This window comes from Scyliorhinus torazame, chromosome 9 (assembly GCF_047496885.1).
Source record: "Scyliorhinus torazame isolate Kashiwa2021f chromosome 9, sScyTor2.1, whole genome shotgun sequence".
Taxonomy (NCBI): Eukaryota; Metazoa; Chordata; class Chondrichthyes; order Carcharhiniformes; family Scyliorhinidae; genus Scyliorhinus; species Scyliorhinus torazame.
The window spans coordinates 133,297,292-133,322,479 of NC_092715.1; the positions used below are offsets into that span (position 1 = coordinate 133,297,292).

At 45.2% G+C, this 25,188-nt stretch overlaps 1 protein-coding gene across 1 annotated transcript in view; it reads right to left on the reverse strand.

Moving 5' to 3' along the window:
* LOC140429479 (protein-lysine 6-oxidase) overlaps nucleotides 1-23,025 on the reverse strand; it is a 37,584-nt gene extending 14,559 nt beyond the window's left edge. The window contains exons 1-3 of the mRNA XM_072516527.1: nucleotides 21,582-23,025; nucleotides 21,315-21,423; nucleotides 20,249-20,386 (exon numbers count right to left, since the gene is read on the reverse strand). Of these exons, the coding sequence (XP_072372628.1) occupies nucleotides 20,249-20,386; nucleotides 21,315-21,423; nucleotides 21,582-22,332 (998 nt within the window). The 5' untranslated portion in view covers nucleotides 22,333-23,025. The remainder of the gene's footprint in view (nucleotides 1-20,248; nucleotides 20,387-21,314; nucleotides 21,424-21,581) is intronic.
* Between the last annotated feature and the right edge of the window lie 2,163 nt (nucleotides 23,026-25,188).

The window sequence follows — 25,188 nt, forward strand, 5'->3', positions numbered from 1 at the left end:
CTATTACGCGGGTTCGACACTACTGCTAATCCTACGATAGCTACCCAGACTGACTAACCAGCTGCTGCAATCCACGTGGTGGGTGTAATATTGAATCAACCCTGTGTCTGTTCTCACTGACTGTCTCCACTGGAAAGAAGCAGATCATGTGTGTGGTGTCCTTTATCTATGGGTTGGTGTAATGCCCCCCTGTGGTCGTGTCACCGCCTTGTGTATCATGAATGTCCATTGGTCGTATCCTATCTAACTGATCTATTGGCGGAGTGTGTGTGTGTGATGTTTCTAGTGCTCCCTCTAGTGTCTAGCTAGCCTACATGTATTTACATTGATGCACATCACCGCGTCCCCCCTTTTTTATATGTTCATATTTTCTGTACACTTTAAGAAAATTGAACAAAGATCAGGTTGAAAAGGTAAGGTATATACATGTCATGGGAACAGTCACTAAACAGTAAGTTCAAATCACTCGTTTGAGTCCAAAAACCATCAATCATCATGGTCAATGTCTCTCTTGGTTATGAACGCCATCAACGTCCCTGTGCCACAGAAACCAAGAAGTGGTCAAATCACTTCGCTGTCTGATTTGGAGTCCCTTTCTTTTTTCGATGTTTGTGATGGTGCTGTCGGATGGCATCTTGTAGCTGATAAGGTGTTGACGTTGAAGACGTACCATCAACAGTATCATCCGAGGTCATGGATGTGCCATATGGTGAAGTTGGATAAGACAGTACATACTGGTTCTGGCCACATGCTGTGCTTGAAGGGTGATCCTGCTGAGAACTGTTGAAGCTTGTTGAGTTGGAAACAGAATTGCTGCTCGCATAAATACCTGGTGATGGTGTGAAACTAGAACCTTGCATCTGATAGGAATATGCCATCTGGCCAGGCTGGGGTGCAGCAAATCCTGGGCTGTAACTAAGGCATCCAGTCTGTAGTGCAGACGCTTGCGGTAGTCCTACTTCGGTCTTGATTCCATTAGTGGGAAATCCGTAGTGCTGGCCTGTTTGAGAATATGCTGCATAGACTGCTGGCTGCTGCATGCCTGAATACTGGGTTTGTCCAGCATGAGCTGTCATTGGCTGCACTGCTGGTGTGGAAAAAATGGGTGCATATAGCTGTGGTGAATATTGGTGTATTTCTCTTGGACTGTAGCCGCTGCTTGTTATTACTAACCCAGTGTAATTGTTAAGTGATCCATCTCCTGTCATTGTGGCATCTGCTGTCACCCTGAGCGTGCCATCACTGAGGTTGCGGAACTCCCCGTCTGGAGTAATGTCCGGCTTACGTGAATCAGAGTCGGCGTTTGGTTGCTCCCCATCTGGAGTCTGGTCTGTTTTAACTGAGTCAGTGTTGGTTTGTTGATGCTCTCTGTCCGGAGTCTCAGCAGATTCACTGGAGTCAGCTGAGATTTCTTGAAGCTGCACGTCTGGAGTCGGAACATGCAGGAATGCATTGTCTTGTGGAGAGGTTCAAGCGAATGAGGGTGGAAGTAACGTGGTGTCACCGGAGTCAGCAGTGGTCTCACAGTGATCGTCGAGTGCCTCTGTACACACTAGCTGAGGTCTGTCACTTTGCACATCTTGCATGGGAAGTGGGATGCTGTCGTCATTCGTCTCACATACCGTGGGTAGATCCTCAGTAGCTGCTTGTTGTTCACTTGGGTTGGGTAAATTGTCAGAGTCTTCATCTGGTGGTGCAAACAATGTGGGTGGACTGTCATTGTCTTGCTGTTGTACTTCATTTGGGCTTGGACTGTCATCGTCGCATTGTTCTTCACTGTAGCATGATAGACCATCATGGTCGTCCTGCTGTGCACTGGAATGCTGTAGACTGCGATAGTCTTCTTGCTGTTTACTTGAACATGGCAGAATTGCATCATCTGCAGCTAGTTGGTCAGAGGAGGTTGCTAGACCCTCATGGTCTTGTTCCTGCAAGGACTGCGCATCGGAGTCTTGCGTTGCTTCTATCATGGAGGCTGTGCACAAGCTCGTTGCGGAGGCTTGTGACACTGGAGTCACGTCTTGTGTGTGCAAGGACTGCGCTCTGGAGCCTTGCGTTTCTTCTATCGTGGAGTCTGTCTACGAGCTCGCTGTGGAGGCTTGTGACACAGGAGTCACTTCTTGTTCATGCAAGGACTGCGGTGTGGAGTCTTGCGTGTCTTCTTTCGTAGAGTCGGGAACCCTGAGCGGGGCGTGGACCACGCTCTGTGTGGCAGCAGGCCGTTCTCTATGGGCTTGTACCGCTCTCTGTCTCTTGGTCTCAGGCTGTAGCATCATCCTGCACTCACGAGTTGGGATGTCATATTTGCTGGGCTGAAGATCCTCAAATCCGAAGAACGAATCCGCTTCTGCGTCGAATTCAGTACGGGGGTCGCCATTTCTAATGAAAAAACCTTTGTCCGAATCGTAGTCTTCTAGGACCATGTCATCACTGTTTGCGTCGGAGCTGTCATTGGGCTCGTGAGGTCCAGAGAAAATGTAAAGGTCGGTATCGAAGTATTCAAGGTCGGAATCATCAGTTTGGGTGTAGGTAACTGCTTGTTGCAGGGTTCTTCGGAGGTTAATTTCATTCCCTGGTTCAATCTGAGGCATTGTGCTGTCATTCCAGGTGAAGGAAGGTTGTTTTACAGCTTTAAAAGATTTTTTCTTTGATTTGGGACGTTTCCCCTTTAAATGGGCGTGGTCTGGGGCCTCTGACATCATGACGCATGTGACGTAGCGCGTAGGAAGCGATTGCGCATGCGCAGATCGCTGTTCCTTTACATTGGGCCTTTTTCGTGATTGCGCATGCCCGGCTTCTCGCGCATGCGCAAATGGACCTTCCCGTTCTGCGCGCTTCTCGTGCAACTGCAATAGTGCAGTCCCTTTAGAAAGATGGCCACCGACCAAAATCGTTCTCTGCTCCGGGATTTCAGCCTTGAGGTGTGTACTGGCGTTCTCTTACCTTTTCTTGCTGGTTGGAGTGTGTTTTCCTCACAGTATTTGCCGAATTTGTCCAGAACTGCCTGGAAGTCGCTCCTGTTTTGCCCCTTGGAGAACTTGAATTTTTAAAAGATTTCTTCTGCTCAGGCACCGGCGATGGGGAGGAGAAGCTCTGTTTTTTCAGGATCGGCCACTTCTTCTAGTTCGGCTGCCACCAGGAAGATTTCAAACTTTTGCCGGAATGCCAACCTGTTTTCGCGGAGATCGCCGTGGCACTGGAGCTGCTGCGGAACCCGGATCTCGAACATCTTGCCTGGGTATCGTTGCTGGTTATCATTGTACGCTGAGGTATTGCTATGTGGATTGAAACAGTTCACTGCTGGTACCATGATTTGTTATGTTCTCGGTGTAACAAAGGAAGTTTCAGACGTGGAGATAACTTCAACACGTTTATTAAACTATTTACACTTCTGTTACTCGGGTTCGACACTACTGCTAATCCTATGATAGCTACCCAGACTGACTAACCAGCTGCTGCAATCCACGTGGTGGGTGTAATATTGAATCAACCCTGTGTCTGTTCTCACTGACTGTCTCCACTGGAAAGAGGCAGATCATGTGTGTGGTGTCCTTTATATATGGGTTGGTATACACCTCCTTGTGTATCGTGAATGTCCATTGGTCGTCTCCTATTTAACTGATCTATTGGCTGAGTGTGTGTCTGTGATGTTTCTCGTGCTCCCTCTAGTGTCTAGCTAGCCTACATGTATTTACATTGATGCACATCACCACAGGGCATAGAGTATAAAAATATGGAAGTCCTGCTAAAACGGTACAAGACACTAGTTAGACCACACCTGGAAAACTGAACAATTTTGGTCCCCTTACCTAAAAAAAGATGTATTGCATTGCAGGGAGTCCAGAGAAGGCTCACTAGGTTGATCCCGGGTATGGAGGGATTTTCATATGAGGATAGGTTGAGTAGGTTGAGCCTGTACTCATTGGAGTTTAGAAGAATGAGAGGTGACATTATTGAAACATGTAGGATTCTCAGGGGCTTGTCAGGATAGATGTTGAGAGGATGTTTCTCCTTGTGGGAGATTCTAAAACCAGAGGGCATGATTTCAGAGAAAGGGGTCGCCCATATAAGACAGATGAGGAGGAATTTATTTTCTCAGAGGGTAGTGAATCATTGGAATTTTTTACCGCAGAGAGCTGCAGAGGTTGGGTGATTAAGTTTGTTCAAGACTGACATAGACAGATATTTAATCGGTAAGAGAATCGAGGGCTGTGGGGACAAGGCAGGAAAGTAAAGTTGAGGATTATACCAGATCAGCCATGATCTCATTGAATGGCAGAGCAGACTTTATGAGCCAAGTGGCCTACTTCTGCTCCTATGTCTTTTGGTCTTAGTTTCATGCCACAAACTCTACCTTCCTTAGTGTCTCAGGCCAAATCACATTGTTCACACCCTGAACTAAGTTTCCACCCCGTATTTTCTCTATTACAAAGATAACCTTCTTCCATCTCTGTCACACAATCACCACGATCACGCAAAAAAGCCTAGCCCTCCCTTTTTCACCACCACAGTTGATTATTCTACTGCTACCCTAGTCAACTTCCCACCCAGCATCCTCTATAAATTTAAGCTTATCCAAATTCTAATGCCTGTATTCTACTTCATGCCAAGTCCTGCTTATCTAACACTCTACCATCACTCCAGGTCTCCCAATGCCAAGTTAAAATTATACCTAAATCCTAATTTCTAAATTCCTCACGTCTGCTTACCTTGGTCTCTGTAATGTCCTCTAACCTGACAACACTTCCACTTTTCCCCTTTCCAAACTCTCCATTATGTATACTGGAGACACGGTGCCACAGTGGTTAGCACTGCTGCCTCACAACACTATGGAGCAGGGTTTCATTCCGGCCTTGGGTGACTGCTGTGTGGAGTTTGCACGTTCTCCACGTGTCTGCATTCTTTTTCCTCTGGGTGCGCCGGTTCCCCCTCTCAGTCCAAAGATGTACAGGTTAGGTGGATTGGTCGTGATCAATGTGCATAGTTGTATGGATAGGGCGGGGGAGTGGGCCTAGATGGAATACTCTTTCGGAGGATTTTCTTCTTATTCATTCATGGGATGTGGGCGTCGCAGGCTATGCCAGCGTGTATTGCCCATCCCTAACTGCTCTCGAGGGCGAAGTTAAGAGTCAACCACATTGGGTGGGTCTGGAGTCACATGTAGGCCAGACAAGGTAAGGATGGCAGATGACATTCGTGAACCAGATGGGTTTTTACAACAATTGGCAATGGTTTCATGGTCATCATTAGACTTTTAATTCTAGATTTTTACTGAATTCAAATTTCACCATCTGCAGTGGCAGGATTTGAACCTGGGGACACCAGAGCATTACTCTGGGTCTCTGGTTTACTAGTCCAGTGACAAAACCACTACTGCACTGCCTCCCCATGATTGATGCAGACCCGATGGGTCAAATACCTCCTCCTGTATTATAAGGATTAAATGGAGCCTGTTAATCCTCCCCTTGCTTTTAATTCAGCATTGGTGACCATGATTTCCGCCACCTTGACTCTATGCTCTGGAATCCCTTCCTCAACTCTTGCCTCTCCTTCTTGTGAAACTACATTGATCAACCTTTAGGTTACAACTCCTAAACTTACTTTCTTTAGCTTGCTATACATTTTTCTGAATGTCTCAGTGAAGTTCCTTAGGACATGTTTCAATGTTAAAGACGTTGGGCAAGCTTTTCTCGAATATTGGCAAAGGCCCAAAATTAGAAAGAAAAACAGCTGCTTTCTCTGCCATATCGTCCTGGTCTTACGAAACACAATGGCTAAGGGTGGATCCCACAATGTCACCCTGCCAGGGTGGGTTCCGATTGAGTCTGCCCTACCAGGAACATCATTTTTTGAAGATCGGGGGCCATTTTTAATGGCAGTGCACAAAGGTTAGCCAGGATCCAGCCTCCCCCACCCCAACACAGCCGGGGCAGTGCCATGGAATAGTGCCTGGCCATGACCCTTTCCACTCTGATCAATGCAAACAGCCTTGGAGGACTGTTTGCTAGATGAATGGCTTGGGAGACCATATGTGATTCACACAGGTCTGCCCACACGCATATGTGAATGGATTTTCTTACGGAGGATATGATTCAGGTGTAGAGGCTTGATGGTGAAATGTTAATGTATGAAATGATGTTACAGACGTTGAATGTCAGGAATCCCGTTACACGTCACGCTTTTATGTTGGCATTTCACACAGTTTGGACATCTTGTGATATTTTCCACTCCCGTCAGCAGACCTGCCTGGTCAAAACGGGAGAGGAAACCCCAGCCTTGTATGTGTACAGCTTATTGCTTACGTTCTGAGATAATTCTGTGTAAGAACAATGATGTGCCCCCGGAATCAGTTTTATACAGGTGAGATAACATTGGGCGCGATTTAACCACCGCACTGTGCCCAGTGCAGATCTGGACGTGCCAGCTATATAGCGGGAAAAGCCAAAATTGAAATTCGGGCCAGGTGCAAATCAGTTTGCTATCTTACTCATTGGAATTGCTAATGAGGAATTGCATTGATAGTTGTGAGAGCACGTCACAGCTGCAGGTTGTGTTTGCTGCTTGCTCCTGCTGGTGGCTTCAGATGCCTGGAGGCTGCTGTTGATGTTTCCTTCCTTTTCTGTAGCCGGTAAGAAGGGCAATTCTTTCTATGATACCTGGGCCCTGCAACACTGGGCTCAGGGGGATGTATGAGTCCAGAAGGCAATCCGGTTTGAAGCAATAAGACGCTGTGGGACCTGGTGCGTGACACTGTTCCAAATGGGCCAGATGCCTAGTTCCAATCACGCCCAAATTTGGTCGGCATATCATTAACCCATATTTGCATAAATTTCTGTCCCCGTTTCCATTTTCCGGCATGCAGCTCAAGGGCACTGGAGCTGCTGTCCCAGTGCTCAGAGGTGGTGGGGTACCCCTCTACCCAGGGGGTTGGGGAGCCTGCAGCATTCCAGGTCGGTGGTCATCTCAGGGCCGGTAGTGGGGGTGTGAAGAGCTTTTGGTATGTGAGGCCTTTAAGCCATCTTTAAATATTATGAATGCCCATAACAGGGGCAACTAGAGCTCTTGCCTGTCTGTACTGCCAAACACTTCCAGTACAGAACCCTTTTTGTGGTTCTATGCTAGAGCTCACTTTAACTCCCTCTGACTGTGAGCAGCCTCTAGCTTCACGGCTGAAAGCTATTGCTAATGAGGAATTGCATTGAAAGTTGTGAGAGCACTTCACAGCTGCAGGTTGTGTTTGCTGCTTGCTCCTGCTGGTGGCTGCAGATGCCTGGAGGCTGTTGTTGCTGTTTCCTTCCTTTTCTGTAGCCGGGAAGAAGGGCAATTTTTTCTATGATACCTGGGCCCTGCAACTCTGGGCCCGGGGGCATGTATGAGTCCAGAAGGCAATCCGGTTTGAAGCAGGAAGATGCTGTGGGACCTGGTGCACGACATTGTTCCAAATGGGCCACCTGATGACGCCACTGAAGAAATGCTTTTGCAAATTGCTGATGCTTTTGTTGCTGGTGTGGTGAGTGCTGCATGGAACTGGCACGTCACCGCAGGTTAAACAAGATGTTGAACTGCACCTTGAGTGCCAGTAGAATATGTGGATGCCAGGATTTGGTTCTGGTGAGATTGGGCCATGTGGGAGGGCCTGCACAGCTGCGACTCCTGGACGGAAAATGGCACTGATACGTGGAACAAGTCACACATAGATGAACAGATCATTTCTGCGATAAAGTTCTAGACATGATAACACATTCTCAGGCTTATCCTCATTTCTGTTGAGGAACCTGAATAGGAGCGGAAGTAAGGCCATTCGGCCCATCGAGTCCACTCCACCATTCAATCATGGCTGATTTCAACTCCATTTACCCGCTCTCTCTCCATAGAATGGTGATGTTTCCTTGTTGTTTAATGTTTAGTGTGATATATGAAATGTTACATAGTTGATTTTCAAATCTTTGTTACTGTTGACCACTTAATAAACAAATATTCTCAACAGGATTCTCGTGGGTACTTGTACCATGTCTCAGATGATTATTACATCGCATTTCAATCAAACTTTGAAGCCTGAACAGTTTGCCTGGACTCTAGAAGTATCAGCTGTACAGAAGCAGCAGCCAACAATCAAACACTTAAGAACTGGTCTTCAGCACTGGAAATGTCCTCATGACCAAAGGGTAAGTGTGTGGATCAGGGGAGGGTACCTGAGCACGGTCTCCCTAATGTTCCCTGCAGGAGTCTAGGAACTGGGACATCCTGCTGTGGCTGGGGGTGAGTGTGCAGAGTGAGGTTTTCCAGCACAACTGTCTCACTGGATGGCACTCTGAGAGAAGGCGGGAAACGTAAGGGTGAAGGAGGCTTGTGGGGATTTGAGGGTCCTGGGTGGAAGTCCAAATTGATTGTTGGTCTCTCTCCTTCTCCAATTCCTTACAGGTGTACAAATTATGGCAGGTTATGTCGGTCCCGCAGAGGCTGCCTTCACAGTGCTGGTGACATTCCAGGCAGCCAGATGCAGGAGAAGATGGCCATAAGGGGCCGCCACACACCCTGAAGACCTGGCCACCTATGAGGCTGAGGAGGAGCCCAGAGGGGGACACTAGCAATGGCCCAAGGTGTACATGTGTTGTTAGTCTACATCTATCTGTGTCCACAGGATAGATATCAGAGGTGGGCACAGCCTGCTACTTTCCTGTGGCCTTTGATGTCTTTGGCGAATATCCTCTGGAGGGCCTGGAGCCAGAGGGTCCCGACCGACTTACCGCTGTCACCGTGCCATCCTGTTCTGCCCATGTCCTTGAGATGCGCCGGTGTCAGAAGGAGGAGGAGGGCGGAGGGGGGGGGGGGGATTCAGAAGAATGCCTTAAGTCTCCTTGGTCACAGGTCCTCGGTTGGCCTCCAGCGCTTCCTCCTCCCTGACGGTGCCCATAGAGCCCTGGGGGTCTCTATGGGTCTCCAGCTGGAGTGAGCACCAGAGGCCTCTGCCCTCAGCGATGCTCCTGAGTGACTGGGCTGTGTTCTGCAGCGCCTTGGCAATTGTCCACCTGTATCTGGGACATGTCCCTCAGTGACTGGGACATGATGTCGAGGCCCTCAGCCATGGTCGTCACAGACTGAGCCATGCCTTGGGCACCACCATCCAAGACGTTGACCTCGTGCTCCAGGCTTTTCACAGCGGTCACCACCCCAGCAGTGTTTGGCTTGGTGCCACGCATTGTCGGCATCATCTCCTGCGCCCATAGTCTTTGGGACTGTTCCAATCGGCTATGCACTTGCTGGAATTTCACTGACATCCTCTCATGGCTGTGTCCTTTCATCTGCATCAGCTCTGGGAGTACCTTATCCAGAGGCTCAGCATCTGACTGGGACCCAGCTGTGTCCTGGGATCCAGAAGACCTCCGACTACGGACTCTCTTGTATGTTCCTGTCTCCACCTGATATGCATCAGCAAATGTGTGGTTCTCACCAGATTGTACCCCAGAAGGCTGTCCACTAATGTCACCCATTGAGGTGTGTCTCTCTGCACTGGTGAAGAGTGCAGCTGATAGCTGTGATGCATCAATGGTGGTCTCCTCGGAGCCCTCCTCCGAGGTGGTCTCGGGTGATGGGGGGAGGAGAATGCCTCCGGATGGTCTGGCCCCATCAGATGGAGATCCTGCGAGACAATGGACATGTGGTCAGTGAGAGGGAAGGATCATTTTATCTGACATGAACAACTCACTTGAGACAGGTCATCTGGGGGAAGGGGCAGTGGATCCTCACCTCTGCAGCACAGGCCAACCTTACTGTCGGTGACTGCTCACTCCTTGGACAACCCCGCAATATCCAGGGCCCATTCCTCATAGACGTGCAGTCTTGAATCTCTGGTACTCCACCCCCTGTCTTGGCCTTTCCCGCTTAATATGGACGATCTTCTCCCGTGGAGATAAAAAGAAGGCATTGTGAGCTGCATACTTAATGAATCAGGGGGGGGTCTATACCATGAGGAGCAAGCACGAAGATCAGATGTGGGGAAAGTGTGAGGTGTCAGCTAATGATTTGGGGGGGGGGGGGGGGGGGTGATGGGAATTTGAAGGGTGGCAGGCAGGGCCAATGCCAGGAGAGAGGTGGTAACTTACCCTTGCAGCTAGGTGGAATTTGTTGGTCTTCCTACATTGGACGTCGGTCTTCTTGTCATGCTACCCACACTGACAGCTGCTGTCACTGCCTCCATGGCAGAATTGCTGACCCTGCTACTGGTCCTCTGACCCCTTTGGGGGTATAGGATGTCCCATCTCACATCGACGGTGTCGGTAAGCCTGGCCAGGTCGGCATCTCCAAAGCGAGGAGCAGGTCTGCATGCTGCCATGCGCGTGTGTTGTCTGGGTGTGAGTGGTGAAGAAGTGTTTAAAAGCAGCTCCCTCGTGTTAGCGGCTAGACGCTGAGGTGCGAGTCTGGTGAATCAGATGGTGAGACAGCCAGTACTGGCGAGAAGCTCGTGGGAGCACATTTCCGAAACTAAGTGTTGTTCAGTATGGGCCACAATCTTGCAACTCAGCCGTCGAGAAACACCCCGCCAATCGTGCCCAAAATGACACTTATAAATTTTTCTGTTAAATCATGCCCATTTTATCAGTACACTGTTACAGATCCTCTATAAACACCCATTATAGAGGTCTCAACCATAAAATGTGCAGATCACCATACCAATAGCAACGCTGTCTAGGCATTCACTATAATTATTAAAGAAGCAGCAATATATCTTTATTGTATTATTTTATAACAGGTATTCTTATTAAGCCACATATAAACACAATCCATTTAGATATATAACAATGGATTGAGGTAACTAGCCTCAATATTAACTATCCACAGTCTCTCTCAATGGGGCAGGGAAGAGTTTTAAAATGGGGAACACAACCCAACTTGTCTTATACAAACCTGCCACCATTTTCCCAGCTACGAGTGCCATGTACTGCAATTTTATAAACACAGCCACACACTGGGAACAGTTTTCAAAAGAGCCTTTAATTTTTTAAGACTTCTGCTTCTCAGCCGCCAAGTGTTCAGCACACACTTTTACATTCTCCTACACCCTCCTTACTTTCAGTTATTATTCAACCATTATAGATTGTCCAATGTGTGTGTTTATTTTTAATTACATCTATGCAGTTATAAAGGGAAAGATCTGACAGATGACCTGGGCTGAATTTTATCTTCCAAACATCGATGAGTTGGGGTAGTGTCCAGGTTAAAATGGAAGAAATTTGATGCAAGAGTGCAACCCGCTCATTTTGGGCTTTAACCGAGTAGGACAAGGGGTAGGCAATCAATTCTCTTGTTGGAAGTAGGTTGTCCATTTATGTGTTGTAATGAGGCTTCATTACAGTCATTCTATTTTTAAACTGCAAATGACTTTTTTCCTAGTTGCAGAAAACTTGGCAGCTGAAAGGAGGTGAGAGGGGCTGAATCCATAAGCATTTACACCACTGCTTATGGGCCAGGAGAAGAGAGCTTCTTTCAGATTCAACAAGCAATGAACTAGCACAGTAAACAAGCTCACCACCATAATCCGGTTGCTCCCACGCCACACTTCTGACCACCATCTGATCCTGAGACCACCCCACTCATGAGTGGGGCCCTTATGCCATGATCTTTCCCACTCCCCCAAAAAACCTACCTGCTCCCATAAGCTTTGGCCCTTTGAATCACTCTTCCTGCTTGAAATTCCTCCAGGTGGACAGAAATCCCACTTCAGAGAATCCTGTAGATCATGGAAAACCTATTTTTCTGGATTTCCTGACTGCATAACTGTCCCTCTCCCGTTCAGAATTTACCACCAGATTAAATTCCAGCCTCCTATTCCTCGATCTCCACAACACCAATATGTATAACCTCCTTCAGATGGCACTGGAACAGGCTTTTTAAGAATGACTTCTGATGATGAACAATGTGTAAGGTAGTTAGGCTGTATTTATGAAATCATAAGATAACAGTTACAACATCAAGATTATGTTACATTACATGATTGTCTCATGCAGTATGGCAATGAAATGTTATTTAGTGGTGGTTATGTAAGAAAAGCTAAATTGTTCCCAATTATATCAAAATAAATGCGTCATGAGTACATCAATTGACCACTGTTCTGCCATTAAAAAGTGTTTCAGAATGTTGCTGTAGAGCTGTAATTTCCTGCCCTCTCCTGCACAGGGGAAAAGCGGTGAACCCAAATTGCATTGCATCTGAACATGGCATAAAATACACCCAGAGGGCTATTTCCTAGTCAGCAGAAGTGCTAAATGGCCTACAGCTGTGTACTTGTTCATTTGACTGCTGGAGGCCCCAAGATGTGATCATTGTTCAGACAGGCAAAGGTCAAAATCTAGTTCATTGCTGCTCACCACGTAAATGTTAATGCAGCCCACTCTGAAACCGTTTCCTCAGGCATTCTTCCACTTGTGGGCCCAATGGGTTGTCAAAGAGGAAACGTTGTAGCAAGAGTCTTGGAACACTCTCTACAGCTTCATTTATATATTTGCACCCAGGAAATTGAAATTTCCCAAGGCTACGGGTCAGGCAAATCAGTCCTAGAATATTGCATTCAGCTAACTGTGTTCCAGAATTTAAAAGTTTTGACAATGAAATGAAAATCGCTTATTGTCACAAGTCGGCTTCAAATGAAGTTACTGTGAAAAGCCCCTAGTCGCCACATTCCGCCGCCTGTTCGGGGAGGCTGATACGGGAATTGAACCGTGCTGCTGGCCTGCCTTGGTCTGCTTTCAAAGCCAGCGATTTAGCCCTGTGCTAAACAGCCCCTATCGATCGATCACTACAAACAATGACTGTTAAAGTTTAATGTTTTTTTCTAATGTATTGGTTTGGCTGAAAGAGTGGAAAACTGGAGCATTAACATATGGGCTTGAATTTTATGCTCCCTCAATGGTGTTTCCTTTGTTTGGGGGGTGGGGGGAATGTAAAATTGAAGGGATGGGATTCCCTCCAGGTTCCCGCCTGCCCTGACCACACAGTAATTTTAACATGGAGCAGGCAAGGCCTTTGATGGGAAGCCTGCCCTTGCCTCAATTGAGGCCCTCCATTTTTAGGCTGGCGGAAACATTAAATTTCCATGGGAGAAGACTGGAAATATGTTGGATCTGGGATGGGAAGGTGGCGGGCGTGGGTGCGGGCACCTCCATAAGAAACCCCCTTCCGACAGTGGGTGCCTTTCCTTTAAGCCCAGTGACCTCTGGATCTCCCTCCTCCCTGATCTCTCCGCTGTGTATCTAATCATGCCCCTGGTAGCCCCCAGGCCTTCCTTACCTTTTTCACCTTGAGACCCTTACACTGACCTTGTCTTGCGGCTCTGACACTTCAGGCCAGGCAGGTTGGTATAGTTCCTGTTCTGCCGCTGCAGCACTGCCTGCCAATCAGATTGGTTGGCGGCTACCTAAGAGGGCGCTTCCTCCCAAGTGAGGGGTATAGATCTTGCCTGTAGCCAGTTAACGCTTATTAGGACATAAATTGACTGTGGGGCAGCCAGAGTTGATGGGGACGTGTTCCCTGCCAACTTTTTAGATGGCGGGAGTTGAGCCCCTGTCATCTGAAAAATTCAGGCCCTGGTGCCTTGACATGGTGTGATACCAGTTCAGCCTCCTTACCAATCATTTCTTAATCTTATGTTAGTTTCTATGTGCTGTAGCAATTTGGAAACTGGATAATTCCCTTTAAAAAATTATTTTGAATTTGGATTGGAGAATCACCCAGATCTACTTAGAGTAGCAGAGATCTCGAAATAAGTCTTTAGCTTGGCCACAGCTGGTTTAAGGTTAGGAAAACAGAATTTGAACAAAAATTTAAGGAGTTTACCCTGATTATTTTTTAAATAGATTGGCTTTAACTTATGCCAAAACAAACTGCTGACATGTTAAAAGCTTCAATACGTTAATACCGTCTTTGTCACCATTGCCAAATCAACCGATTCATCTTTGTGCATAGATGATTTTTTTTCCATTACAGGTGCCAGCAATACTGAATCCAAACGCTGTAATTTTAATTGTTGAAGTTTTATTACAGAACAATTAGTCTCCCAGTGATCCCACACATGGAATATTTTATTTTGATTATATATTTAGCAAATATATGGGAAAACTACTTTTTCCTCCTGTGAAGGGCTTTTTGCCAATTAGCATATTAGAAAAGCTAAGCCACGAGTGCACAAACAAGTCCAAAGCTAGTGAGAGACTATGGGCATTAATAATTCATTTTACATTGTTTTCTAGATTATATTTAGTTTGTCCCCTTATCCAACCATTCAAATTCCTGCATTTTACCCTATGTTAATTTTACCAATCATGAAAAACGGAAAACTGCATAATATAATAATGAACTAGCAGACATCATCATCTTCAACATTTTTATCAAATACCTCAGAAAATTATTTATCATTTAACTAAATATTCATTGGATTAAATATTTGTTTTCATAAGGAATTTGAGTGAAATGTTTCTTTTTATAAGGATGTAGTTGACCAAATGCAAATATAATGAATGTATTTTTACCAATGAGTGTTTAAAAAAAAATTTCTGTAATCGACACTTTGAATTGTATTTAATCTCTGCGTAGCTAATAAGGTATGCCCATAGATACTGGCTGAGGTGGACTGGTTGGGTGGGTTGGCATGATTTGGCACTAAGTAGCATAGGAGCTATAAAGGGTCAAGAGAGTGGGTGGAGGCCATAGGTTAGCATGGATGGTGTGAGACGTTATGGGCAGGGGTAGAGGGGCATAGGTTAATATATTAACGGCCATAGGGTGAATGTGGGCATGAAAGGTGTGAGGGATTATGGAGATGGATGAAGGACACAAGTTTTTTTATTCGTCCATGGGATGTGGACCATCTCTGAGGGCATTTTAAGAGTCAACCACATTGTTTGGATCTGGAGTTACATGTAGGCCAGACCAGGTAAGGATGACAGATTTCCTTCCCTAAAGGAACCAGATAGGTTTTTACGACAATCAGCAATGGGTTCATGGTCCTTTTTAAATCCAGATTTTTATTGAATTCAAATTTCACCATCTGCCATGGCAGGATTCGATCCCGGTATTACGACTCTGGGTCTCTGGATTACTAGTCCAACAACAATACCACTATGCCACTGCCTCCCCACTAGCTTGGAGGGTATGAAAGGTGATGGGCATGGAGGATATGAGGCACCATGGGGGGGGGGGGGGGGGCTGGTGGCAACAGGTTGGCTTGGATGAGGCATGGGGAATGTGTGAAGGTTGCTTTTTGATTTAATGCTTCTGAAATAATATTTGACAAAGTGCCGGTGCACCAAGGCAGACCTTCTGCCCAACTGCCTCTACACCAGGGTAGCTATAGTACTCTGCCACCCCAGAACACAAATCCCAATTTCCAGGGTACTTCCTCCCAGCTCAGGTTTGCAGAGCTGTCCTGACACTGTACTACCAGCCTGGGGTGAAAATTCAAGCCACAGTGTTAGATAAAGACATGGGAAGAATAAAGACATTTGATAGGGCGAGGCAGGCACCTACAGTTAAAAAGATCAGGGGCGAAATTCTCCCCCAACGGCGCGATGTCCGCCGACTGGCGCCAAAAACGGCGCCAATCAGATGGGCATCGCGCCGGCCCAAAGGTGCGGAATGCTCCGCATCTTTGGGGGCCGAGCCCCAACATTGAGGGGCTAGGCCGGCGCCGGAGGGATTTCCGCCCCGCCAGCTGGCAGAAACGGCCTTTGTTGCACCGCCAGCTGGCGGAAATGGCGTTTGGTGCCCCGCCAGCTGGTGCGGAAATGTGGCGCATGCGCGGGAGCGTCAGCGGCGGCCGACAGTTTCCCGCGCATGCGCAGTGGGGAGAGTCTCTTCCGCCTCCGCCATGGTGAAGACCGTGGCGGAGGCGGAAGGGAAAGAGTGCCCCCACGGCACAGGCCCGCCCGCGGATCGGTGGGTCCCGATCGCGGGCCAGGCCACCGTGGGGGCACCCCCCGCGGTCAGATCGCCCAGCGCTCTCCCCCAGGACCCCGAACCCCCCCCACGCTGCCTGGTCCCGCCGGTAAATACCAGCTTTGATTTACGCCGGCGGGACAGGCAATTTCTGGGCAGGACTTCGGCCCATCCGGGCCGGAGAATTGAGCGGGGGGTCCCGCCAACCGGCGGGGCCCAATTCCCGCCCCCGCCCAATCTCCGGTACCGGAGACTTCGGCGGGGGCAGGGGCGGGGGCGGGATTCACGGCAGCCAACGGCCATTCTCCGACCCGGCGGGGGGGTCGGAGAATGACACCCCTGGTAACAGACAAAGGCGTACATGAAGTGAAAATGCCAGGATGGGAAAGAAACAGTGATACAGATGGAATTGAAGAATATGTTTGAGCATCTGGAAGTGAGGGGTATAGTAGCAACAAAACTGAGAGCTGCCAATGCAGCATGTGTTTTATACATGAAATTATATTCTGAAAGTTCTTAAAAGCACCCATAAATAAACAAAATGTTAGAAGTATTTGTCCCTTTCCACTCTGTTCCAAACAATACTCAAAACAATCTATTGCACACTCATCTATTGAAGTCATCCTCAAAAAGCTGAGCTGCATGTAAGTATAATATAAAACTTCATATCTAGTTCTATGAGAAACCCCAATGGAACCCCAAAAGAAAATATGGGTAAATCACATTCATGTTGTTCAACAGTCTTATTAATTAAATATGGTTTTTATTACGGGGAGAATGTCCTCAGATCACAGCCCTGTGCACTTGAGCTCAGTCCATCCCCGCACTGCAATATTGTTTCAAGACAATTAACACAATGAAAGATAATCCATGTATGACAAAATCTACTTCATAAGCAGCCATTTGATAAAGTAACAAAAATAATCCCATTATTTAAGAAATAAGGGAGAGAGAAAACAGGATACTAGAGGCCAATTAACATAAGGAATTAGGCTAAAAATGATGAATTTGGCTAAAAAATAGGTCAATTAGCCTCAGCCTCTGGAACATGTAGCCTAATATCAGTAGTAAGATATATGCTGGAATTTATCATTAAGGACACCTGTGTTCAAAAGGACCTTGTGCATGAATAACAGAAATGTAATATACAGGTACAGCAAGCAATTGGGAAGGGAAATGATATGTTAGCTTTTGTCACAAAGGCAGTAGAGCATAACTACAACTTTACAGAGCATTAGTGAGGCCACACCTGAAGTGCTGTATACAGTTTTGGTCACCTTATATAAAGAATGACATATTTGCCCGAGAGGAAGTGCAACAAAGATTTACTAGACTGATTCCTGGGGTGAGGAGATTGTCCTGTGAGGAAAGATTGAGTAGACTCGACTTGTATTTCCAATAATATAGAAGAATGAGAAGTGATCAAATGGAAACATGGATCATTTTTCAAGGTCTTGACAGGGCAGATGCTGAGAAATGTTTTCCTTGGTTGGGGAATCGGGAACATCTAGTCATAGTCTTAGAATTAGGAGCTGGTCATTTAGAAGCAAAATGAGAAATTTCTTCTTGCAGGGTTATGAATCTTTGAATTCTCTACCCTCGAGAGTTATGGATGCTCAGTCATTGAGTATATTCAAGCCAGAGGTCAATAGATTTTTAGATACGAAGGGCATGAAATAGCCTAAGTCAAAGGGCAGAAAGAGCTTATACCTGTACCTATTTATTTTGTTCCTATGTTCTTAAAAAGATTGAAAATTTGTTCATTTAGGTCTTTTTTCAAATACAATTTTCCTCAGATTACATTTGTGATAATAAGAACTTTTGCTTTAAATACCAAGGCACTTAGGAATGGATTCGGGGGTCACCCTAAATCTGAATCTCATACCCAACTCCCTCCTTATTCCTTTACCACAAGCCTAATTCCTCTGATGATACCCCTCAAAATTGCCTACTCCTTAAAATGACTAGCTCTGGGTCTGAACTTAAATATTTTACGACCGGATATTCTCCATATTCTTAAAGAATGCACAAGTTTTTTTCATAATTCTTATCCTGTTCTATTAATTTATTTCAGCCCCTTTTTGGACAGAAGCAAATTGTCAGAAAACTAAACTGGGCCAAGTGGTCCATTAGTGTTTCCTATAATTTTACTGTGTTGCAATGTTGACGTTTTCCCCAAATTTGTTGGAGGAGACAATGGACCTAGTTTTTATATTCAGTTTGCTCAGTCTTGTACCTTCTGTCACTGGTTCTTCTTCTCCTGATATTGAATCTTTATGCTCATTTTTATATCTTTAGCTTTCAGTCTTTTTTTCTTCAGTTAGGTGACTGATTGTGGAACAAACTTGTGGTTGGGAAGTAACATTTATTATTGTGAAAATGCTAAAACAAATGTTGGCACTCGTGCTAGCAGTGTAGGTAAGTATAATAAAGGAACAGATTGTCTATTTTTATTTTTTATTTTTTTTTAAATTAATTTAGAATACCCAATTATTGTTTTCCAACTAAGGGCCAATTTAGCGTGGCCAATCCACCTTTTCCTACACATCTATGGGTTGTGGGAGTGAAACCCACACAAACACTGGGAGAATGTGCAAACTCCACATGGACAGTTACTCAGGGCCGGGATCAAACCTGAGACCTCGGAGCCGTGAGGCAGAAATGCTAACCACCATGCCACCCTGCTGCCCAGATTGTCTATTTTTATAACAATATATGTTAATGAACAGACTTATTCCCTAACACATGGATGCACATTTTCACTACCACTGACTGGACTGAAACAAAAGTGATGAGGTCATTAAAGTAAGATTCAAAAGAAGCGGATGCTGTTTTCAGTGATAAAGGCACGTACTGATAGGGTTACTAAGCTACTGAGGGTTATTATAGTTACTAAACCATTGAGGGTTATTATAGTTACTAAACCACTGAGGGTTATTATAGTTAGCAAACTACTGAGGGTTATTATAGTACTAAACCACTGAGGGTTATTATAGTTACTAAACCACTGAGGGTTATTATAGTTAGCAAACTACTGAGGGTTATTATAGTACTAAACCACTGAGGGTTATTATAGTTACTAAACCACTGAGGGTTCTTATAGTTACTAAACCACTGAGGGTTATTATAGTTAGCAAACTACTGAGGGTTATTATAGTACTAAACCACTGAGGGTTATTATAGTTCCTAAACCACTGAGGGTTATTATAGTTACTAAACCATTGAGGGTTATTATAGTTACTAAACCACTGAGGGTTCTTATAGTTACTAAACCACTGAGGCTTCTTATAGTTACTAAACCACTGAGGGTCATTATAGGATAAGATGAGCCTTTGCTTGGGAATAAGGAAATTAAATATATAATTGCCAATACGCGTTCATGTGTATGCACACTTCAATAGAACTGATGTATTTTGCACGTTGATATAATTCTGCACACATCATTGGGTTGACCCCATCAGACATCGTGTGATATTGGCATGCTCCAGCAATAACAAGAACTGCGATGAGAGAAATCCTCACTCTGTTGACCTTGTATGCTTGTTTTGTGTTTTAATGTCCACATTATTCGAGCTCTATTGAATTTGAATGCTATGGGCCTGTGCCTGATAATGATACTAATGCTTAACGAGCATGTTGGACACATGTAGAAGTTCTGCACTGTTGGAATTTGAAACAGATTGACACTGATAGTGTAGCGCAAGGTCAAAAAAGACTTGCATTTATGTTGAACTTTTCATGACCACATGACATCCCCAAGTGGTTTCCAACCAATGAATTGTTTTATTGAAGTCTAGTGTTCTAATGTTGGAAAGTGGCAGCCAATTTGCACACAGTACGAGCCCAGAAACAACAGTAGGATATTAACCAGATCATCTGTTTTAGTGATGTTGGTTGAGCCACAAATGTTGGCCAAGAGACCAGGAATAATCCTCTTCTCTTGTTCCAAATAGTTTAGAGGATATTTTATGTACACCTCGGTATAACCCAAAGACCGCACCTCCAACAGTGCAGCACCTCTCCAGAACCTAAACCTGGATTATGGGCTCCAATCAGTCCGATCACACCATTGCAGTGAGGTCCCTGTCGTGCTCCTTAGGCTTGCCTCCTGTTAGGTAAGAAGAGCGGATAAAAGCTCAGTTGCAAGAGAGCAAATGGAGGAAGAACAAAAAGAAAAAGACGGGGAAATTGGCTGCAAATATGAGGGTGACATTTAAAGTTAAATAATCAAATGCCTCTGTTATGTCGCTGGGAAATGTACAAATCTGTTTGAAATCTGATAATGGGACCGGGTATAGATTATCCTGCGGATCTCACTTACCGGTGACAACTGTGCCATTCCCATGAATAACGAGGTCGGCTTGGTAAGAAGTCCGCTGTGCCCTGGTTCTTTACTCTCTGCGGGAATCTTAGCAACACTCTCATATCATAGTCTCTGACGTCCCCACTGTAGGCTGAACTATAAGGAAACGTTGGAGAGAGAGATAGCCATCACGTTGAAATGTAAGTTTCATGTTTATGGAAAAAAGCCTTCATTACACCTCAAAACATGAGCAGTGACATGTTCAGGCCAGCACTCCTCACCTGATACAAGCTCAATGGGAAAACCAAGAGCTGCCGTACAGATCTAAATTATTATTATTGTCACAAGTAGGCTTACATTAACACTGCAATGACGTTACTGTGAAACTTTAGACGTGTAAAAACTGTCATGGTTACAATTACAACCCATTTAAACTACTTTCACATTAGCTGAATTTTGGAAAACGAAGCAAATTCCTATTCTTTCATATCCTCAATTCTTCATTTCTATCACTTAGACAAGTTAGATGAAATGGTTCAGATGTATTTAGTTATTGGGCGTTCTTAAAGCTAACTGATAGAATGCGATTTTTTAAAACATAAAATATGTCGAAGAAGAATTGTAGTCCTCCCCATGCACGGCCACAAAGAACACTAATCCCGAAATGGGGGCTGGTATTATTCAGGAACGAATGCAGTCTAGCAGCGGAGACTTCCACAATGCTGAACTTTCCCTAAATCTACTCCATTGTCGCTCTTCAGCTCTGGATCCTGATTTCGAATGTCCGCTCCACACTCGTAACAGTGAAACCAAGTCAAACCACTTCACACCCACGTTGTAATTGATACGAGAAAACAACTGCTTAAGATTTTCTGCAAGGTTTCTAATGTAATAAAGTGTCTGCAATCTTCGATTTTGTGCAGGAAATCTAAATGAGGCCGCCGGGCAGGAAATTAAATGGTTAAACATCTTCGGGTTGAGAGAAGCTGCCGATAGAGTTACAACGCAAAGGCAGAAAACGAGTTAAAGGCGCAGTTGTGATGCAAGAATGAGTGGCACATGTTTGTGATTAAGTAGACTGTACCTTGCCAAGCAATTTTCCTCTGCAGCACATCTAAGGTTGTACATGTGCATCTTCTGAACGTATGTTGAGACTTGAATATAGTATGGATCTGGGACTAAATCTGGTAAACCTACAGATGCAAAAATGCACGGATTTAATGTAACGTATCAAAGCAAACATAAGGGTGTATTTTCAATCAATCAATTGTTCCTATTTTCAGATTTAAAAAAAAACTACGATTGTCTTCTTTCTAAGAGAATAAATTCTAGGTTTGAGCAACATGCTTACCATGCTGAAAGTACCTGGTGCCATAGCCAGGTCTGCGGGGCCGAACCCTGGGCCTCTCATATGCATCGTAGTAATTGTAGTAGGGATTGTCATCAGTTTGTTTATACGGGTTGTAAGGATCATCCCCAGCCATGACATCCTCATTGCCAGCCCCGCGATTGCTCTGGCTCGACGTGTTGCGGTGGCCAGTTGCCCTGCTGCCTTGGCCGGTGGAGGAAGCGGCTGGAGTCACCCGAGCCGCTTGCCTGGGCACCCCGCTGGCTTCCCTGTCCCCGGCCCGAGAAGCGCCCCGGGGGCCGGGAGACCTGGGACTATTGCTGCTACTTGTGCTTTGCCACCACTGACTGGCAGCTGGCCGCCTGGCGCCGGAGGGGCGCTGCTGGGATGTGGATGAAGGGGAGTCATCCGGCTGCCGGGCTGTACGGGCACCGGAGTTGGTTCGGGGGGACTGGGCTGAGGGTGAGTGCCTCCTCCTGGCGCTGGCGCTGCCCACCGTGCTGTTGGTGCCACTGTCACTCAACAGGAAGAGCCTGTTGCTCCCGCTGGAGCTCTGAGGCGGCTGGTACTCGGAGCCCAGGCTCAACAAACTATAAACGCGCCCATTGTTTCTCCATTGAATTCGCTGGCGCCAAACAGCCGCTGCCGAGCTCTCCTGTTCTTGCTGCTGCTGCTGTCCATCGACGTCTCGAACCAGACAAGTCAAGTAAAGACCAAAAAGTTTGACTAAATGCATTAACGTTTGAAAATTCATCTTCTTAAATCAAGCGAGGGAAATATTGTAATTCCCCAGAAAAATATATTTCACAAAGTCTATATTTCCATCAAATATATTTTAAATGTAAAAGTCAATGTAATTCTTCAAAACCTTATATATATGTACACATAGAATATATATATGCACACATAGAATCTAGCAGAGAGTATCAAAAGCCGGCTTGCCAAAAGTTGCAGCTGTATAGAGTGCCTCACATTTTCTTGATACTGCCTGGAGTGGAGAAGGAGGAAGGGATTTTAAAGTTGCTGGCACATTAGCAAAGTTACACAACCTGCTCCCAGGCTACTCGCTATTTGTTCACGTAATGCTTAGGAACGTGCAGTTTGACAGTTCCTCTCCATTCCCGATCCCTTCCTCCACTCCAGCCGACACGAAGGAATTTCATGGCCCCAGACAACCATCCGTTTTGCGGCTCGCCAACTAACCGGTGGGTTGTGCCAAAGTATGCGCACAAAAAAAAAATTAGATCATCATGCGGAACAGCATGCCGATCCAGGCAAAACTTAATAACACATGGCGCGGAGGTTTGAGGGAGTTGAAGGGGTGCCTCAGGGCGGCTGTGATTGAGGTTTGATCGCTGCATGTGCCATGTTATGTTGTCTTGCCATCAGAAAGCAGAACACCAGCCAGAGAAAATTAGAGACGGAAAACAGTATGCGGTCGTCTTGTGGTTTATGTACCTTAATTTTGAAGCAACCCCCGTTTTGCTCAATTGTAAGGGGCGGGGTTTTGTTCTGTAATTCCAAGTTTTGTCTGGCTGAAGAATTTAGCTCCTCGTCGATGCCAGTGGGCTTTCCAATTTGTCGGTTGTTAATCTTATTCTGTTAATTTTACTGTGAAGTGTGAATTATACACACAAAGATTTATACACGAAACTATTTTAAGTCTCAATGTATATTGAAAAAATGATACTTATTGCTGTATCCGACGACAGATTTTAAAATTGACTAGATGGGATCTGTGTTAGTTTTTGAAATGGAAAATCCATTCCCGATCTCATCAAAGAAAACTAGGTCATCTCACTTCCAATTAACACATCTAGAATTTTATAAGTAATTAGTGGTCGACTTAAGAAATAAATAAAATAAATGTGTGAATTGTGATTCTGGATGCAGAGAGGTTTTGCCTTTTCTACCGTGCTTATAAAGTCTCATGTTTGGAAAAATAAAATCTGTAGTGTTTTGGTGACATGTCATTTTCAGACATGGGCGCCTCTGACGAAATGATCTAAATGATATTCCCCATTTTTAGAATTTACATGTTTTTGTAGGGAGTGCCTGCTTTTTACAGGAACAGAAAATGATCAGTTACAAAATGTGGAATATAATTGGCTACTGTTTATGTCTGAAACTGTAAATAGCACAGGACAAATAACTATCTGGAAAATACCACACGGGTCAATATTTGTGTCTTCACTTTTCATTTGAATACTGTAATTCAGTTTAAAGAACCGTCAAAGTAACCTTGATGAAAGTCATAAAGCGAAGTTGAGGAAACCAGTGCGGTCTCATGTGTGGAAAATAATGGCGAAAGACTTGTTTGATTAGAGGACAACCCGTTTCCAGCGGTACTGATACTTTCAGAAACTCTTATGTTTCAATATAACATTAACGCCCATAGACGGTACACTTAATATTCTATATTTCCACACTTTCAATAAAATTAAGAGATCATTGGTGATTTTATCAATTATTTTCACTATAATTCAAATCAATCTTGGCAGGAAATATATCTACAACCCTTAAACTCTCATTGAACGGCGGTTGAAGTCTCCGGGATACGTGTTCTGTGGTAGAAAAGGATTTCGATGGACAAGTCTTCGTTTCTTCGTTAGGAGGAATTCGAGACCTTTCATGAAAATATTTTAACTGCTTTCAGCGATTCCCGCAACGCTTGTGTAAAAACCAACTCCGTTCAAACATCACCACGCACAGCTCTACATTAATGTGTGTTCAACCCCTTTCAACCACCAACCATCCAAAACCACACAAATAGGCACTCTGCCCTGATTTTAAAGTAGACTGAACAAAGGAAAATTGTTTTTATTTCTATCTACTACGGGTTGAAGTGGAAATCTGAACCAGTTCCAGCCAGCCTCTTTCCTCAGAGGCTGACAGTTTCACTACATGTCCTCGTTCTCTCTTACTGGTGTGTGTCTCTCTCCACGTTTGTGCCCCCCAGTGTCTCATTTCAGCATTACTTTACCGGGCACCATTCCATTTCGCAGCTCGCCTGTATCATGTTGACGAGACAGATCAAAATATCTGTAAGACTTAATTTACAGCTGTGCAACTTAACGTAAATCTATTGCTCCATAAACAGCTGACAGTGTTCGTTAAGCATACCCACCCCCCCCCACCCCCAGAAAAAACATTATTTTATGTAACACTCCGGCAATACAAAAACATAAGCATAAGGAAGCACAAGAGGCGACATTATTCTTTTCTGATAATTCTGTACACAACTTCCAAAGGAATTGTGGTATTTTGGCAGGTAAATTATCCGCAGCAGCCGTTCGAATTTGTACACTCCGGAAACACTTGGAAATCCGGAATGTTGGATGATTTGCAAATATATTTGACTGCAGATACTTCAATTTGAGAGGTAGCGTTATCGCCCTTTGCTTTTAACAGTTCTAGTAACTTTAATGACGTTGGGTGTTGGTTTCGATCCGTTTGCCACTGATGATTTTAACACATAGTACATTGTTTCTTTTAGATATCCGATTTCGTTCCTGCTTACTGTGTGCCATCTAGTGTCGACTGACAGACTCGCCGCTCCTTCCAAGTTTCAGGTGGAAATAATGCCCACAGGACTAACTCATTAATGCTT